The 17,692-nt window shown below is 37.0% G+C and overlaps 1 protein-coding gene across 4 annotated transcripts; it reads left to right on the forward strand.

Annotated features, from left to right (window-relative positions):
* Positions 1-7,226: 7,226 nt before the first annotated feature.
* LOC141592768 (cytochrome b561 domain-containing protein At4g18260) lies at positions 7,227-15,619 on the forward strand. 4 transcript variants are annotated; one of them, XM_074413581.1, is made up of 5 exons: positions 7,284-7,438; positions 7,628-7,792; positions 10,501-10,654; positions 14,373-14,521; positions 15,133-15,619. In XM_074413581.1, exons 3-5 carry the CDS (start codon positions 10,541-10,543, stop codon positions 15,479-15,481), a joined length of 612 nt encoding a protein of 203 aa, XP_074269682.1. In that variant the 5' UTR covers positions 7,284-7,438; positions 7,628-7,792; positions 10,501-10,540; the 3' UTR covers positions 15,482-15,619. The 4 variants fall into 4 exon arrangements, with proteins under 4 accessions (XP_074269680.1, XP_074269682.1, XP_074269681.1 ...); XM_074413579.1 differs by lacking the exon at positions 10,501-10,654 and having other exon boundaries at positions 7,227-7,438; XM_074413580.1 differs by lacking the exons at positions 7,284-7,438; positions 7,628-7,792 and adding an exon at positions 9,061-10,216.
* The last annotated feature ends 2,073 nt before the right edge of the window (positions 15,620-17,692 follow it).

The following is a 17,692-nucleotide window of genomic DNA, read 5'->3' on the forward strand; positions in this document are numbered from 1 at the left end:
GTAACACGTTATGGGGGCGCGTCTTCTTTATGGCAATGCCCGATTTGTCAATTGCCTCTTTCCAACCGAGCCTGGCTTCCAAATTTGACCCGATTTGGAGTCCAGTATGTAAGTTTCTATAGTTTAAATTCCTGCCTGCTAAAGGTCGACAATTTACTAAATATCGTCGACAATTTTAATGAACTTCCAAAATTACCCCTCCCTCACACTCCCTCTAATATTTTCCTTTTTATTCAAAAACTACCTTTCACACTCCAAATTTTGAAAAAAAAAACCCGACTCAAATAACAACAAAAAAACGTATCGACCGCATCATTTCCGTCACGAATTCAAACATTCAACAAGGTATGTGATTGTTATTAATATTTTTTTTAGTATTTTCTTAGTTGTAAATTTGTGACGGAATTAGGATAGATGCCTTTATTGTAGACGGAATTAGGATAGATGCTTTGATTTGAATCGGATTAATTCGTGTTTTTGTAGAAAATCAATCGAAAAATTCAAAAAAAAAAAAAAAAGGAAATCTGGGCTGGGACGAAGAACATTTTCGTCCCGCGTCCAAATTAAAACGCATTTAAAATGTTCTTCCTCCATTATGGGTCTTGGACGAAAAACATTTTCGTCTGGGCCTGGACCTGGACGAAAATGTTCTTTGTCCAAGCCCAATTTTTTTTTATTTTATTTTATATTTTTTTTAAAAAAAAAAAACTTATTTTTCCGTCTTGTTTTGTTATCGTTATAAACTAATAAATTATTAATAATAAACCTCGTCCGTGCCGAACTCGTTGTAAAATTATTTATTTTATTTTTAAAAGTTTTAAAAACTTATTTTTCCGTCTTGTTTTGTTAGCGTTAAAAACTAATAAATTATTAATAATAATTCTCGTCCGTGGCGAAGTCGTTGTAAATTTATTTTTTTTCTGTCTCGTTTTGTTTTCGTAAAATATTAATTAATTATTACTAATAAACCCCGTTCGGGGATATTTTGTTTTTTTTAAAATTTTTTTAATTTACTTAAACTTATATTTATAAATTCTTTGTTTTATTAATTTAAGTAATCAATGCGTTTTTATTATTTTTTGAATAGATAGCCGGTGGAGGAAAAGACCGTCACGTTCGAGCTCGAAAGGGGCTCCAGTTTGAGTCTGAGGTTGGAGATGGTAGTACCCAGTCGTGGACTGCGGAGCAGTTGGAGGATGTGGTTCGGTCTGGTGATGTGATAGGTGAGGAGAAGGCGGGTGATGAGCGAGTGCGTATGGTGCCCCGTAGACGGAATGAGGAGGGGCGTTTTCAGCGGATGTCGGATGGTAGTTGTAGTAGTGTCGTGGCTCCGAAGAAGAAGAAGTCGGGTAAGGATGTCTCTTGGTTGATTTCCGATCGTGTTCCGGGTGGTCCGATGTTTCCCCACTTGATTTCTAGCTTTGGAGGTCACATTGCCAACACCTTATGGCCGACTCCTAATGAGGTCGGTCGACCAGTTTTGACGGGTTACCACCGGTTTGGTAAGACGAGGTTGTTGAGTTGTTGGGAACTACCTTCGGCCGTTCAGACTATTTATGACGGTAGTGGTCTTTCTCACCTATTAGATTCCATGGGCGAGCATTATAACATGCCCCTTATTTCTGCTTTCGTTGAGAGATGGCAACCCGACACCAACAGTTTTCACATGCCTTTTGAGGAGATGTCCATACTCCTTCACGATGTTGCACAGATCTTAGGTGTTCGGGTTGATGGTAACTGTTGTAAGGTGGAGAATAATGACGGGAAGTTGGCGGATCCCCTTATGTTTGTTTGTGGCTTCTTTGGGATTTCATCAAACGAGTTGAGGATGCCGTTAAACCCTAGTAAGAAGGCCCCTATTTACAAGAGTGGGGGTATATTGGTAGATGCAGTTTGTGACATGGCGGCAGCTAGTTGTGATGTTGTTTTTGCTCAGGGGTTTTTGGCTGCGGTGTTGGAGTCGACACTTTTTGTCGACAAATCAGGTGATAGGTTACATCCTCAATTGTTTTCTTTAGTGTATGATACTGATTGTGTACACCACTACGCTTGGGGAGCCGGTGTACTAGCCTTCATGTACCGACAGTTGGGTGTGGCTTCACGTGCTGGTGTGAAGACTATTGGCGGTTGCTTGACTTTGTTGCAATCGTGGATCTATGAGTATTTTCCTATGTTCAGACCCGGTCCACCTTCGATAATTGACCCTACTCAGCCTCGGTCGTGTTATTGGAGATCCGTTGGTCCCTTCGCTCAAAATGCGGAGAAATTGTTGGAGTATAGGAGGTTGTTAGATGGGCTTACTTATGCTTCCATTAGGTGGGATCCGTACGGGCCGCGTCAGGAGGAGTATCATCCTCGTACTCTGTTTGCCGGTTGTATTCGTTTAATGGACATAGCCGAGCCGTACCAGCCTGATCGGTGTTTACGACAGTTTGGGTATTTGCAGATAATACCCAATCCCATTATGAGATTGGTAGCGCATCGTCCTGCTTCGAGGATAGGGTACGAGGTTAGTGTCGGGGCTGCGGTGGCTGATCATCTTTGGGATTGCTGGCAGGATCACGTGGTTCACCTTTCTCGTAGATCGAGACCAGTTAGTTTCCCGGGTGAGATGGTGCCAGATTATGAGGCTTGGTATAATGGGAATTCTCACTCGTTGATCATTGATCCCGACCACCATGATGCCCCCACTGCACTGGACGATTTTGATGTTCCTGCTGAGGTAATAATTTTACTTACAGTTGTTGTAATAATTGTTTCACTTTATGAGATCGATTGTAGATTTGTCGCCGATTAGGTCTTGACTTTTCCGGATTCCGCTGATGCAAACCCGCACTAATAATTGCCGGTCTAACGTGAGCTCTAACTTGGGTATCGATATAAGCCAACTCCTCTTCATCAAACTTTGCAAAGTATCTGTCGCCATCACAATACAACGTTAAAGCATGATTATGAAACTCGGATCTCATGACAAGCTTCCACTTATTCTCTTGTAATTCAACAACTTTCATTGAAAATTTGCATTTGCACCACGCGGTAGCCGTGTTACCCCTCATTAAAGAATCGGCATCCTTATTTACGGGACCTTTTCCACCCATCCGACAAACAAAATAATCTTGTCTCAAATTCGTGTTACGACCAACTCTCTTGTTGCTTGCTCTTTTTATACCAAACCCGAGTCGGAGTCCGATCTCATATGCCCAATTAAACGCTTCCATACTTGATGCAAAGAACATGGTAGTCGTAAAATGATCTGAGTAATCAATACCGTCTCCATCGTTATTCACCTGCGCACGCATTTCGATAAATTAGTTAATAATTAATTATTTTCTACGAAACGAGTCGAAAAAAATAAAAAAATAATGCTTCTTTATAATACAAAGACGGTAATTAATTATTTTAATTGTTTTATACAAAACGAGTCGGAAAAATTTTTAAAAAAATATATATAAGACGCAAACAAAAAAAAAGAAAAAAAAAAATAAGACGAATTGGGCCTGGACGAAAGAATTTTTCGTCCAAAACCAGGCCTGGACGAAAAATTCTTTCGTCCAAGGCCCAATTCGTCTTTTTTTTTTTTTTTTCAATTGCATTTTCAACAAAATCCGTCACGAATTCTATCATAATTCCGTCTACAATCAAGACATCTATCCTAATTCGGGATTCAATCGATAATAAAACATAAATTTTTAACAAAACTAAATCGTAAACTCACCTCGTTACTAGCTTCATTGTTGGAATCGTTGTTAAAATCGTTCCCGTTCATGTTGTTAATTACAAAACCCGTCTTTTTTTTTTGAAATATTTTAGTGAGACGGTGACTTGTGTTTTTGTGAGACGGAAATTGCATTTGTGTTTTAGTGAGACGGAAATTGCATTTGTGTTTTACCGAGACGAAAATTGCATTTTAGTAAGACGGATATGGAGTTATGTTATGGAGGGCAAACTTGGAAATTTACATTAATTGTCGACGATAATTAGTAAATTGTCGACGACATTTAGTAGGACCCTTTAAATTAACATGTTCTAATCTCATAATGAACATGTATAAACATTGAATGCGAAAGCCGCAAGCGATAAAAGAGATCGATTACTTACCTCCAGCCATTGGTTGAAATAATTAATCCGTCTTACTGAATAACCCAATTTCTCATGTTCCCAAATCTGACTTGGCTTCCAAACCCTCACCTCACAATTTAGATGGTGTAATTTCTTAATGAGCTGTTGTAATTTCTTAATGAGGTAGGATTAATGAACCTTAATCAGAATCAATATGCCCTTATATATTCTTGTCATCAAAGAGTCAACTAAACAGTTTCTTAGATTGTGAATAGTAAGTTATGAGAGATAGTAGTGGAAACAGAGTACAACGGATCAACTTAATTTCCATAAAATAACTTAATTAAATATTAATAAAATATTTATTTATTTTATGAAATATCTTACACAGTTTATAGCCTGTGTTGATACTAGGGGCGTTTAACAAGCCGAGTCCGAGCTTGGTTTTGTTCGGCTTCTGCTCATAAAGTAAAACTCGAGCTTGAGCCGATCTCGACCTTGAAAAATTGTACTCGTTATCAAGCTTGTGAGCCGAGCTCGAGTTGCTCGTGAGCTGTCTCGTCTCATTAACAGCCCTAGTCGATACTCTTATTTTGATGCTAGCGTAGTTATGCATTCTTTTACTCTACCAGTTGAGCTATATCCAAGTTGAACATGCATGAAGAAAGGAACAATAATTCTTAATCTTTTCACTGGGCCAACTGGACCATCCTGAACTTGAATACGAATTTACTATTATTCTCACAGTCACGACCCCTTAATAATAAAAAAATAAAAAAGAAAAAAGAAATGTAGTTTGCACTAATTAGTGACCTTTAAGAGTGGCCAAAAATGAGATCTAAGAAAAGATATGTAGTCTAGAATTAAGAATACAATGGTACGATAGCACTACTAAACAATGTAGCTAAAATAGCAAGGTGGGTTAGTTACTTAGTTGGTGCTGAAGGGGTGTGGACTAAGTAGCGAAGGCTGCTTTCCTTTTTGGGTGTGTACCCTAAACTTAGCTGGCCATCCAACATAGTGCTTTGGCATATGCAATAGTGCTATTCCGGACCTACCCACTTGTGCCATCAACATTTGAATTATGTCAAAGATGTGTAACTCAGTAGTTAAGACGGAAGTATTATGAAGATTAGGTCATAGGTTTGAAACATTGAATGTTCGGTCGAGTTGTCATCTCTTCAGACTGTACTTTTCTTATTGCTCATTTCACACAAAAGAAATTTAACATTTGAATTGTTTCCATTCGATTTTTTTAGGTTCGACAATTTTGATTTTGGTTGATGCTCATCCATACATATCCTGCAAAATATATACTCTTACAGTTTTTCTAAGTAAAGAAAGATTTTTAAGATTATTTCATTAGTTATGGTAAAACCAGATATACTCTTAATATGTGAGACTTTGGGGTTAATCCGGTATGCAATTTGTTAAGACAGTGTTGCGGATTTCCTCGTCCACCCGGTAAAGAATGTGAGATTTTTTACACCTTACACATCATGTCATCAGGCTAATGTAGAACCAGTCCACAATACACCCAAAAAGTTTGTCAAATGTAAGACCCAGAATCCAGAAATTTGAGCCCATTGTTTAATAAAATTAACAAAACCTAAGAAAATTAACCTTTTGACATATACTAATGATGAGGTTTAGAATTAAAAGAGAGTAATTAGTGTTTGGTTTAACTTGGGGTACCCTACTCTAACAAAAAAAGAATGATATGTAAAGCACTTTCCTAACTAACAACGATATCCTTTGTCAATATTTTCATCTCTAAAGTTCTTCATTGCCATCATTACACTAAATGGACCTCCATTTGTTATTGTGAGGCAAAATCATTGATGGATTGAACCTTTCTTAACTACTAGAACATGAGCCAAATATAAAAACCACATTTATCAAATGTATCCAAATACTGGAAAGGTCTCAACCTAGTGATTATTGTTAAGACGAGGTATCGTGATAATAAATCAGGTTCGAGTCTTCTTCCTTTCTATATTGTAATTGTAATGGCATTGCACCACCTCATTTGAACCAAAAAAAAAAAAAGGTATTCAAATTCTTGTGTAAAACCGTCCCGACAATCAGAAAAACTAACTACGGTGTATTTATCCATTTAATCAAGTTTAAAATTGTAAACAAACATGCAGTGACGGAGCCAGAATTTGAACTTATGGGGCGAATAACTAATTTCATAAGGTATACTCGAAAGCCGTCCCTGCTAACCCCCTAACTCCACCACTGCAAACATGTACTCAAAATCTATGAAATATGAAAACTAATATATACTCCCTATAAAATAGTTGTATGCATACACCTGCCTCTAATATGTTATGTTGTAAGCGTGAAACAGATCCACAGATCCGCAAACATAATTCTAGAATTATCTAATTAATTCTCACTAGTTTAGATCCCGCGCAATGAATGCGCGGTATTTATAGAGTTACTAATATTGACCCCGTATGCACGGTATTTATAGAGTTTTACTTTTTAGTGTATTATTTATAGAATTTAAATTAACAATTCACTTATTTTTCATGTTTCTCCTTATTGTATTTTGATTATAGAAATAAATAAATATTTAAATTGTAAGAAGTAATAAAATGAGTATTTTTTTTACCGAGAAATTAATGATGTTAATTTACAAATATTTACTAATAACATATTTTTTAGCTGCAAATTTTTATCATAAAAAGTCAATGAATTTTAACAAATATTTACTAATACCGTATTTTTTAGACGCAACTTCTTATCATAAAAAAAGTTTTATCAATAAGCTATTTAAAAAAAGAATTTCCTTATCCTAAAAAGATCGGGGATAAATTTGTGTGAAATATTAAATGTTATAAATATTTAAATACAAAAGATTATATCCATTTATAACTTGTCATATCCACACCTATAGTATATGCTAAAAATATCAAGCACTATTTTGGAAATATGTTTTAGGCGAAAAAAGTTAGAGTTTCGCCTATTCATTTAGTAAATAGGGGATTATTAACCAGGTATACCGGTTCTTGAAATCCGTTTCATGCTTACAACCGACTCAAAAAGGAATTAGGGATGTTATAGTCGGTATCCCTCACTCATGCATGTCATGATGCAATGAAAGAGTATACATGACTTAGTTTTGAAAAAGATTTACTATTATATAGGATAACATTTTCTTGTAAAGGAGGTCACCCTCTATAAAATCACTCACCATTCACCAAATTGCCTCTAGCAAATTTTTGCTTTTCAGAGAACAAAAAGAATGGTAAGGAGTAGACTTGCATGTTTTACACTTTCAATAGTAGTTCATCTTCCATTTGCTTATAGTGCATATCTCCCACAAGCTTCATACTCACCCTTTAATCACACACAAGATAACAATCCCAATGTAAGTTCTTTACTCATACAATCTCATTGAGTTTAATGTCAATACTGTCTCAACTGATTCTTTACGTTTGGTCAAAATACTATTCGGGAATGAATAAAAACGTAAATAATCAGATGGGATAAAAGTGATTCTTCCTTCGTTTATTGAGACGGTTAATTTATTTTTATATTTGTGTAATGTTTAATGAAGCATTTGAGTGCAAAGAAGACATTTGAAATAAGCATACATGGAATTTTACTATGGGCATCTTTGGGATTTCTCATGCCTATTGGGATATTAATCATAAGAATGTCCAATAGAGAGGAATGTGCTACTAAACTCAAATTTTATTTCTACTTCCATCTTCTTGTACAGGTAATAATTTTAATTAATTTGATTTACTTTTTCACATTTTTTTTCATTTCCCTAGTGAATCTAAAACTACACTATTTGTTCGATTTAAAATTATACTCCCTATGTAATAGAATAAAACAAAATGAATTACGATATTATTTAGACTTTTACATTATAAAAAATCAGTCAATCAGTTCAGTTTCAATTCGACCTGAAAATAAACAAAACCGCGAAAATTAACTTGATTGTATCTTGTGATAGACGAACGTCTGATAAACCTTATGGTAGGTGTAGGTCAATAATATAATTGTATTTTGTTGGAATTCTTTAAAGGGTAACTTTCATCATTTGATATGCATGTGAGTACTTCTTTATAAAACCACTAATGTCCTCTTAAAAAAAAAATATTGTTTGTTACTTTCTACGTATGGATTACCTCTTCCAAATTTGTATATAATACTCCTTCCGTCTCAATTATTTTTATTTATCTTTAATTATAATAAATATAAAAAGTAAATAAATGACCGAAAAAATACTATATTATTTTATGTATACATTCACCAACTTTCCTAATCCAATAGATAACGAACTTACAATGGCAGATCTTGATAAATTAGTGTACATATACTTAAATTGTCTTGGTTGTATACTTGTATATATCGTTCAAAATTCGATCCATGCATGCATCGAATTGAATACACAAGGCAATTATTAAGGCTTAGCTAGAAAGGTTGTAAAGATTATGACAATGAGTTACGTTATGCACTAAATTGATGTTCATAATGACCTCTATGCTAAGGACACATGGAATAGAGCAATAGAAGGTCGTCCTAGTTTTAAGTTTTCAAAATGTAAATCGAGATACGGGTTTAGAGGGTGAGTAAGAATGATTTTTTTCATATATATACTCCGTACTTGTTATAGATTTTACTTCATCGAATTAATCATGTGAAATTCTCAAAGCTCGAACTTGAGATGTGCAGTTAAGTTAGTCTCACTAATGTTGTTAGGATCGGGATCTTACTTTGAATTGATCAGGGTACTAGGATCGAATCGGTAGGATCAGATCGTAGAATCGTAAGATACTACTTATTAACTTAAATACGTAATTATGTTGTTAGGCAATGATATTATTTGGATAATTAAGAATAATTTAGTCAATCATGTTCCTTGATTTACGGATTACTTTTGCTAGTGGTATTGCCAACTCCTTGTTTCATGGTGTGGGGTTGCTACCTTTATGAAATGCTTGTAGCTATATAACTGATTACTCTATGATGAATCAAAGCAGAATTCCAAAAACTATCTCATATGTCTCTTAGTTTATTCACGTAACATGGTATCAGACCAAGGTTTCTTTCAAAACCTAATATTTTTTTCCTTTTCTCTTAATTAAATCCTTCGCCATGTCTGGTGATACTATTATTGTCGAACCTCTGCACAATAAAAATGAAACCACATTTAAAATCGATCCCCTTTCTCCGTTCTACCTCGGGTCTCACGATATTCCCGGAATTAAAATTTCTAGTATCTCTCTAACTCATTCTAATTATGAGGATTGGAGCCGCGATATTCGTATGTCGCTCAAGTCTCGTCGCAAATATGGTTTCTGTGACGGGTCTATTACGAAACCTACTGACAAAAATTTACTTGATCAATGGGAGGTTGTTAACTGTACGGTGGTTCGCTGGATCCGTAACATGATCGATCCTTCGGTAATTTCCACCGTTCCGTTTGTTGAGGATGCATCTATTTTGTGGCGCGACTTGTCGGAACGCTTTGCGGTGGTTGATAGCACTTCTATTCATTCTCTCAAGACAGATCTTGCTGAATGTAAACAACTCAAAGGTATGTCTATTACTGAATACTACGGTAAATTAAAGACTCTTTGGGATGCTTTAGCGGTACACGAACCTCCGTTTGCTTGCAAGTGTGGCCGTTGTATTTGTGACATATCGTCTCAGGCTATTAAGCGCCGTGACAACGAGAGACTTCATCAATTTTTTATGGGTCTCGATCGTAGTTTATATAGCACTCTCCGTCATCAACAGTTTCAATTAGAGACTCTGCCTACTCTCAATCGAGGGTATCATGCTGCTTTGCAATCTGAACGTCTTATTCAAAATGATGCACCTCCGCCGGATGCTACTACTGTTATGGCGTTTGCGACTCCCGGGACCTCACACACTCCCACTGACTGGAAGGCGATACGCGAGAAAGCAAAATTAGAAAGGCGTAAATTGTTTTGTACTCATTGTGAGGTACATGGCCATGATATCAAAAATTGTTTTATTAAGGCTAATAAATTTCCGGATTGGTGGGGCAGTCGACCTCGCACCTTAGAAGAGCTCCGACGCAGCAAGGCTGGTGGGACCGGACTCGCGGGTCCTGACCCGGTCGTTCACGCAAATGTGGCTTTTACGCCGTCTTCTGATCGGTTGTCTGGTACGTATATCTCTTGGATTATTGACACTGGTGCCTCTAATCATGTCACAGGTGATATTTCTCTGTTTTCCGACTCCATGGTAATTCCTCCTAGGTCGGTTGGGTTACCAAATGGGAAACAAATACTTGCTTCCAAGATGGGTACTGTTTGTATCAACAACTCCATTACTCTTCGCCGCGTCTTATATGTTCCCCATTTAACTTGCAATTTAATTTCCGTTTCCCAGTTGACGGCTGATTATGATTATTTATTACAATTTACTAAGGATTGTTGTCTTATTCAGGACCGGTCTACGAGGACGACGATTGGAGCTGGTGAACTTAATGATGGATCAAGCTTCGCTTTCTTCCAATCTGTCCTCTACGGTGAACACAGTGGGCTCAGCTGGAGACTACAATTTGTGGCATAGTCGGCTTGGTCATCCGGGGGATAATGCGGTTAAATTTACTTCTTTAGCTCGAACAATTTCCTTTCATAATAAGTTGGTGTGTGATGTCTGTCATTTTGCCAAACAGTCTCGATCTAGTTTTCATTCTAGTGACAATATTGCTACTGAAAATTTTCAATTAATTCATTGCGATCTTTGGGGTCCTTATCGTATTCCATCAACTTGCGGTGCAAAATATTTTTTGACTATAGTTGACGATTGTTCCCGCTCTGTCTGGGTATATTTACTGCTTGCTAAGACTGAAGTAACGAGTTTCTTTAGGCATTTTTTGGCTATGGTCAATACTCGTTTTTCGAAAAAGGTGCAAATTGTTCGTAGCGATAACGGGAATGAGTTTAATCATATGGCTAATTATTTCTTGGAAAATGGAATTCAATTTCAAACCTCGTGTGTTGGCACGCCCCAACAAAATGGGCGTGTCGAGCGTAAACATCGTCACATACTCAATGTGGCTCGAGCTTTACTTTTTCAAGGTCGTCTCCCTAAGCAATTTTGGGGTGAGTGTGTCCTTACAGCTGCTCATTTGATCAACCGCCTTCCCTCGCCTCATTGCAAAAACAAAACCCCGTATGAAAAATTGTTTGGTGCTCCGCCGTCTTATACCAATTTACGGGTCTTTGGCTGTCTTTGTTTCGTACATAATCGAAAAACAAAAGGAGGGGATAAGTTGGAATCCCGATCGAAAGTGTATATTTTTAGGGTACCCTCACAATGTGAAAGGATGGCGGGTATATGACCTTGACACGAAACAGATATTTAATTCTCGTGATGTGGTCTTTTATGAAGATAAATTCCCGTTCTCTGAGCCGGATACTGAAATTGATTCGGGTACACCTATTATTTGTCCTGACCCATCATGTGATTCGCCATTTTCCTCTGCCGAAAACATGTCTGCTTCGACCCCTGCCCATGCTCCTGATATGGATACATTTTTGGATGCTGTCCCTTCTGCTACTGTCGACAATACCGTCGACTCTGCTTCTCTCTCTTTATCGACTCTGCTTGTCTCTCTGCCGTCGACAATACGGACGCTAGCGATGCGGCCGGTCTTGGTCGTGGGCACAGTTGAAGTTCCCTAATTCCGTTGACCGGATATGTTCTTGATACGACAAAATGCACCCATCTTCCCCAAGTTCACCAGTCTCTCCGTCTTCGTCCAACGGTACACCTTATTCCTTAGCTAATTTTGTTAATTGTAATAAATTTTCTGGTCCACATCGGTCTTTCTTAGCAGCCATTACAGCGGGGGTTGAACCTCCGTCATTTCGAATTGCGGTCCAAGATGACGGGTGGTGTCGTGCTATGCAAGAAGAGATTGATGCATTAGAAACAAATGGGACATGGGAGTTAGCTGATTTGCCTCCCGGTAAGAAAGCTCTTGGTTGTCGTTGGGTTTACAAAATAAAGTATAAATCTGATGGGGCCGTTGAACGATTAAAAGCTCGGCTTGTGGTATTCGGTAATCACCAAGTTGAAGGTCTTGATTATGGGGAAACTTTCGCTCCTGTAGTTAAGATGGTCACCGTTCGTACTTTACTTGCGGTTGCTTCTATTCGAAATTGGGAGTTACATCAAATGGATGTACACAATGCCTTTTTGCATGGGGATTTAGACGAGGAAGTTTATATGAAACTCCCTCCCGGTTTTAGTCATGGCCGTGACGGAAAAGTTTGTCGTCTTAAAAAGTCACTCTATGGGCTTCGTCAAGCACCGAGATGCTGGTTTGCTAAATTAGCAGGGGCACTCCGTCAATATGGATTTCTTCAGTCTTATTCCGACTATTCTTTATTTAGTTATTCCAAGGACAAGGTTCGTTTACATGTCTTAATTTATGTGGATGATCTTGTTATTGCGGGTAACGATAATTCGGCAATAGGAGATTTTAAACGCTATTTGAATCAATGTTTTAAGATGAAAGATTTGGGTCCGTTAAAATATTTCCTTGGTATTGAGGTGGCGCGAAGTCGTGACGGAATTTGCCTTACACAAAGAAAATATACATTGGACATTATTAGTGAAGTTGGCTTGTTGGGCGCCAAACCGAGCTCCACACCTATGGACCCGGACCATACGCTTGTTTCCAACGTCAGCCCTCTTCTAAGTAACCCCGAGCGATACCGTCGCCTTGTTGGCCGTCTTGTCTACCTAGTCGTAAACCCGGCCGACTTGTCTTTTTCGATTCATATTCTCTCCCAATTTACGAAGGAACCACGTGAAGACCATTTGGTCTTTGCTCATGCGAGTTGTACGTTATTTAAAAGGTAGTCCAGGACAAGGTGTTTTTCTCCGCTCCGATAGTGCCCTTACTGTGTCCGGTTGGTGTGACTCCGACTGGGGTAAATGTCCTCTTTCCCGTCGGTCAGTGTCCGGCTGGTTTGTTTTTTTGGGTGAATCACCTGTGTCCTGGAAAACGAAGAAACAACATACGGTTTCATTATCATCGGCCGAGGCCGAATACCGTTCTATGGCTGCTATTGTTTGCGAGCTGAAATGGCTCAAGGGTCTTCTTGCTAGTTTGGATGTCGACCTTTCTTCGATGCGGCTGTTTTCTGACAGTAAATCAGCCATTGATCTCGCTCAAAATCCGGTGTTTCACGAACGCACTAAGCATATTGAGATCGATTGTCATTTTATCCGTGACGCTATCGCGGAAGGCCTTGTCACACCATTCCATGTCCCAACGAAAGAACAAATCGCTGACATGTTTACGAAGCCTCTTGGTGCTGGTTCGTTCCACTACTTACTCCGCAAACTGGGCATTATCGACCTCCATGCTCCAGTTTGAGGGGGGGGTGTTAGGCAATGATATTATTTGGATAATTAAGAATAATTTAGTCAATCATGTTCCTTGATTTACGGATTACTTTTGCTAGTGGTATTGCCAACTCCTTGTTTCAGGGATTACTTTTGCTAGTGGTATTGCCAACTCCTTGTTTCATGGTGTGGGGTTGCTACCTTTATGAAATGCTTGTAGCTATATAACTGATTACTCTATGATGAATCAAAGCAGAATTCCAAAAACTATCTCATATGTCTCTTAGTTTATTCACGTAACATATGTTAACAAAATATGATAAAAGGTTGTGTTTAAATCTAAAAAAACTATTATCTTACCATGAACCAACAAATTGTTCTAGTTTATAGTAATTTTCTATCTTATGGTCATATATAAAATTCTACTAATCGAAAAAATTTAAATATTACTAGTGTAGGATCAGATCGTATAACCGTGGGATCGTAGAATCGGGTTAAGACTTAAGATTCAACTTTAGAAAAATTTGAGATAAGTTGAATCGTAAGATCCTACAAAATTAAGATCCAACCTAGAATCGGATCGATCATCACTTTTTGGATCATAGAATCGTAAGATCCTAAGATCCGGATCGAGAGTTTAACAACAATAAGTCTCACATCAATTTAATTAACCAATAGCTCGTGCATGCATGATTGCATGCATGTAGATCATTAATTTTGATGAATATGATTGTATGTCACACTGCCTTGATCTCTACGTATTGGATTTTGTATACATTAACTTTCATGACAAATTGACAATAATAATGCGTCATATAATGTTTAAAGGAGAACGTGGTTGTATTTCGTTACAAGCAAGAATAGCTGACATAGATCAATATTTTGTTGATGAGGTGTTTAAAGGCTTTTATAGCTAGTTTCTTATGATACGCAATTTGTTAAATTTGATATAGATGATAGCAGTAGTTGTTGGCACAGCTGGAGCAATAATGTCAATAAAAACATTTGAGAATTCATTCAACAACAAGCATCAAAGAATTGGTTTAGCTCTCTATGCTTTCATTTGGGTTCAGGCTGTTCTTGGATTTCTTAGACCACATAGGTATTCCATACGATTATTTATCTCGTCATTTATTTACCTTTGTATATAATATTAATTAAAACCTAACTAACGTTCGTGAATATACATTAGGTCATTAGTGAAACAAGGAGATTAGTAGTAGACCTGGTAGCTGGGTCAATCAGGTTGGGTTCAGGTTGTTGGGATTTGCAATAACTTGAGTCGGGTCAGTTATTTTCGGTCGGGTTGAATAAGGTCGAGTCAATTCGGATTTTGAGTCAGATTTGAATCCTTAATTCATGTCGGCCTAGTTTTGCCAGGTCTAATTAGGAGGGCTTATCTCTCTAGTCTCTCTTGAACAATGCAAGTTATTTTTGATTTTCTTAGTAAGATTTTCTGTTTTTTAGTTTTTGTTTAAGGTAACTTACTATATTAAGTAAACTAGTTAGTCCTTTTCAAAAATTTGATTTTTTTAGTTGTTATAACTTTGAATCTTGATTCTGCTACCGTGATTATATCTCTTAAGCAAATTATTTGTCTTTTTTAAAAGATTCTATCATTTTTAAAGCTTATTATAAGTTATAACTTTAAATCTTAATTCTGTCATTTTATTATATTATATGTCGTTTTTAAAATCGTTGTTAATTTTGCAGAGGAGCAAGGAAAAGGAGTTTATGGTACATACTCCATTGGATATTCGGCACAATAATTTGCATAATTGGAATTCTAAACATTTATACAGGCTTAGATGCATACCAAAAGAGGACTAAAAGAAGTGTAGGCCTTTGGAAAATATTATTTACGGCCCAAATTATAATAATGTCATTTCTATATCTTGTCCAAGACAAATGGCAACATTTGAAAAAACAAGGTGTTATTTTAGGAGAAGGAATACAAGTTAGACCTTCTGATCAAGAGGCCTCTCGATTGAGTAATGGATCCATTGATTTGTGGAAGGAGCCTTGTTCTAAAGCTAATGCACTTAAAAATTTGTTTAAGTGATTCGGAATAATATTTACGATTTTTATATTGAAATCTTTTCTTAGGAAAATTTTATATTGTATTTAATATACAGGTAACAAAATGATGAAAGTTATTTGTAACATCGTTTTGTGAGGTAATAGTGTAATACGTTTAGATAATAGGTTGTTTTGCACAACCTTCTTCCACGAGCGTTTTGATAGAATATAATCTAACAAACTTGTTAAAAGTTTGTTTGAGAGAGAAGTTCAGTATAATTGTGAAGCGTACAATATGAATCAGTAATTACAATTGTTGAGGTGAAGTCACCTTTTATACTAAGTCTTAACCGACCTAAGAATCATGATGAAACCAAGTTCAACACGAAGAGGATTATACATCTGATGTACTACATCCACTTCTATAGTTTCTGAGCATTATAATTAAGTTTTTGAGTTTTGTTTTAAAGTTTCTGAGTTTCAATATGAAGTTTCTGAGCTTATTCACTTAAACATTAAGTTCTAAGAAATTACAATAAAACTCAAAAACATTACATATAAGTTTAGTTAAATTTGAGTTTTGACGGAAAAAATATTAAAATCTAACTTTTAAACTTTATTATGCTCAAAACTAAATAAAGTTTGAGGTAATAAGTTCAAAAAAAATACATATATGCACAAAAAACAAAAAAGTTGGATGTAGTACATCCGATGTATGTTGATCCTAGAGAAATATTAGGGGTGTTAACGAGCTGAGTCGAGCCCGAGTTTGGCCTTACTCGGCTTGTGCTGAATAACCAAAACTCGAGCTCGAGTCGATCTCGAGCTTACCCGAGCCTTAAAAAAATGTGCTCGTTATAAAACTTGTGAGCTTTAACGCGAGCTCGAACTAAACTCGAGCCTATATATAAAATTGTTTATTTTTCTATTTTTTGTTCCGATATTTTCAATAATAAGATTTGAAAGTTATATGTAAAAACGTTTGGCAAATCAGCGAGATATTTGATACGTGTGATATAAAGATATAATCATGATAAAATATTTTTATAAAATATTACCAATATCTTATGTAATCACACAAGTTCGAGTCGCTTGCAAGCTTTTCGAATTGAGCCAGCCTTTGCTCGACTTGACTCGTTAAGCTTTTAAGCCGAGCTCGAGCCCGAGCCGTGCTCGCACGAGCCGAACTTTGACCGAATCGATCACGAATTGCTCGCGAGCTGTCTCGTCTCATTAACACTGTTGGGAAAGTAACCCCAACATTGATGCACTTAAGTTATTCTATTAAGTATTAAGAGTCATAAGTTAGTTTATATTATATGTCTAATATTTATGTATTAGTTAAATGTTAGATGTTATAAGATGTAAATTTTAGGAGTTAGCTTTTATATGGTGTAATGACTCTTAATGTTAGCTAGGTAAGTTATGACTTAGGACATTATATAAATAAGGGTCTTAGTCATTGTTGGAAAGTAAGAGTGTGGTTAATATCCCGAGTTAAGCATAGATTGAAATCTTAGCTAGTTGCTAAGTGTTGGAAGATTGATTGTATTATTGTTAAGGTTGAAGAATAATAATACAAGTTTGGTTGTGATTAAGTCCATAACAAAATATTGTGTGTCTTTGCATTTTATATTATTTGTACCTGTTCCGGGTGTAAGTCCAGAGCATGTATAGTTACCACCCGTGGCTTGTTGAATGATGTCTTGAGTTGGATTCCTCTTTTGGTCTTAGTCGTTCCTCTCGGCCTCTCCTGCAACAATGAACGAACTGAGGGCTTGGCTTTGTGTCAAGCGTACTCACTCCGACGCTCAAGTCAGTAAACTTAAAGGATAAGTTGTTACTTGGCTGAATGTATATTGTAGAGAGATAAGGAAGATGTTACCAGATGAATAGTGTATTTAGGTTTAGTTGTGTATTTGTTGGATCCCTTCCTCAATGAAGGTTGAGGAGTATTTATAGGCTTTCACCTTTTGTCACGTGGTAGCCAAGTGGCCAAGTGGCTAGCGGTGGAAAGATCGATCTACCCCTCGGCCGAGGGACCTATAGCAGGCCGGCGGGCCTTGTTGACCCACCGCCGAGGGGTCTTGGATGTGAGTACGCGGTATGTGTCCCGGTGACGTTGTCATCCGAGACCCGGTGGCGACCGGCCGATGGGTCATGTCGGCTAGGCTATCAAAGTCGTTGACTTGCTGTGGATATCTTTGACCTTGCTCAATATGTTGACTTGGTCAGCGGTGCAGAATATGCCCCA

The sequence above is a fragment of the Silene latifolia genome, chromosome 7 (assembly GCF_048544455.1).
Source record: "Silene latifolia isolate original U9 population chromosome 7, ASM4854445v1, whole genome shotgun sequence".
Lineage (NCBI taxonomy): Eukaryota > Viridiplantae > Streptophyta > Magnoliopsida > Caryophyllales > Caryophyllaceae > Silene > Silene latifolia.

Coding starts and splice junctions, on each gene's coding strand:
- LOC141592768 (XM_074413578.1), top strand. CDS start 9,178: ATGTCTGGTGATACTATTATTGTCGAACCTCTGCACAATAAAAATGAA. Junction 10,217..10,500: donor GTCTTCTGATCGGTTGTCTG/GTACGTATATCT, acceptor TGTCTTATTCAG/GACCGGTCTACGAGGACGAC.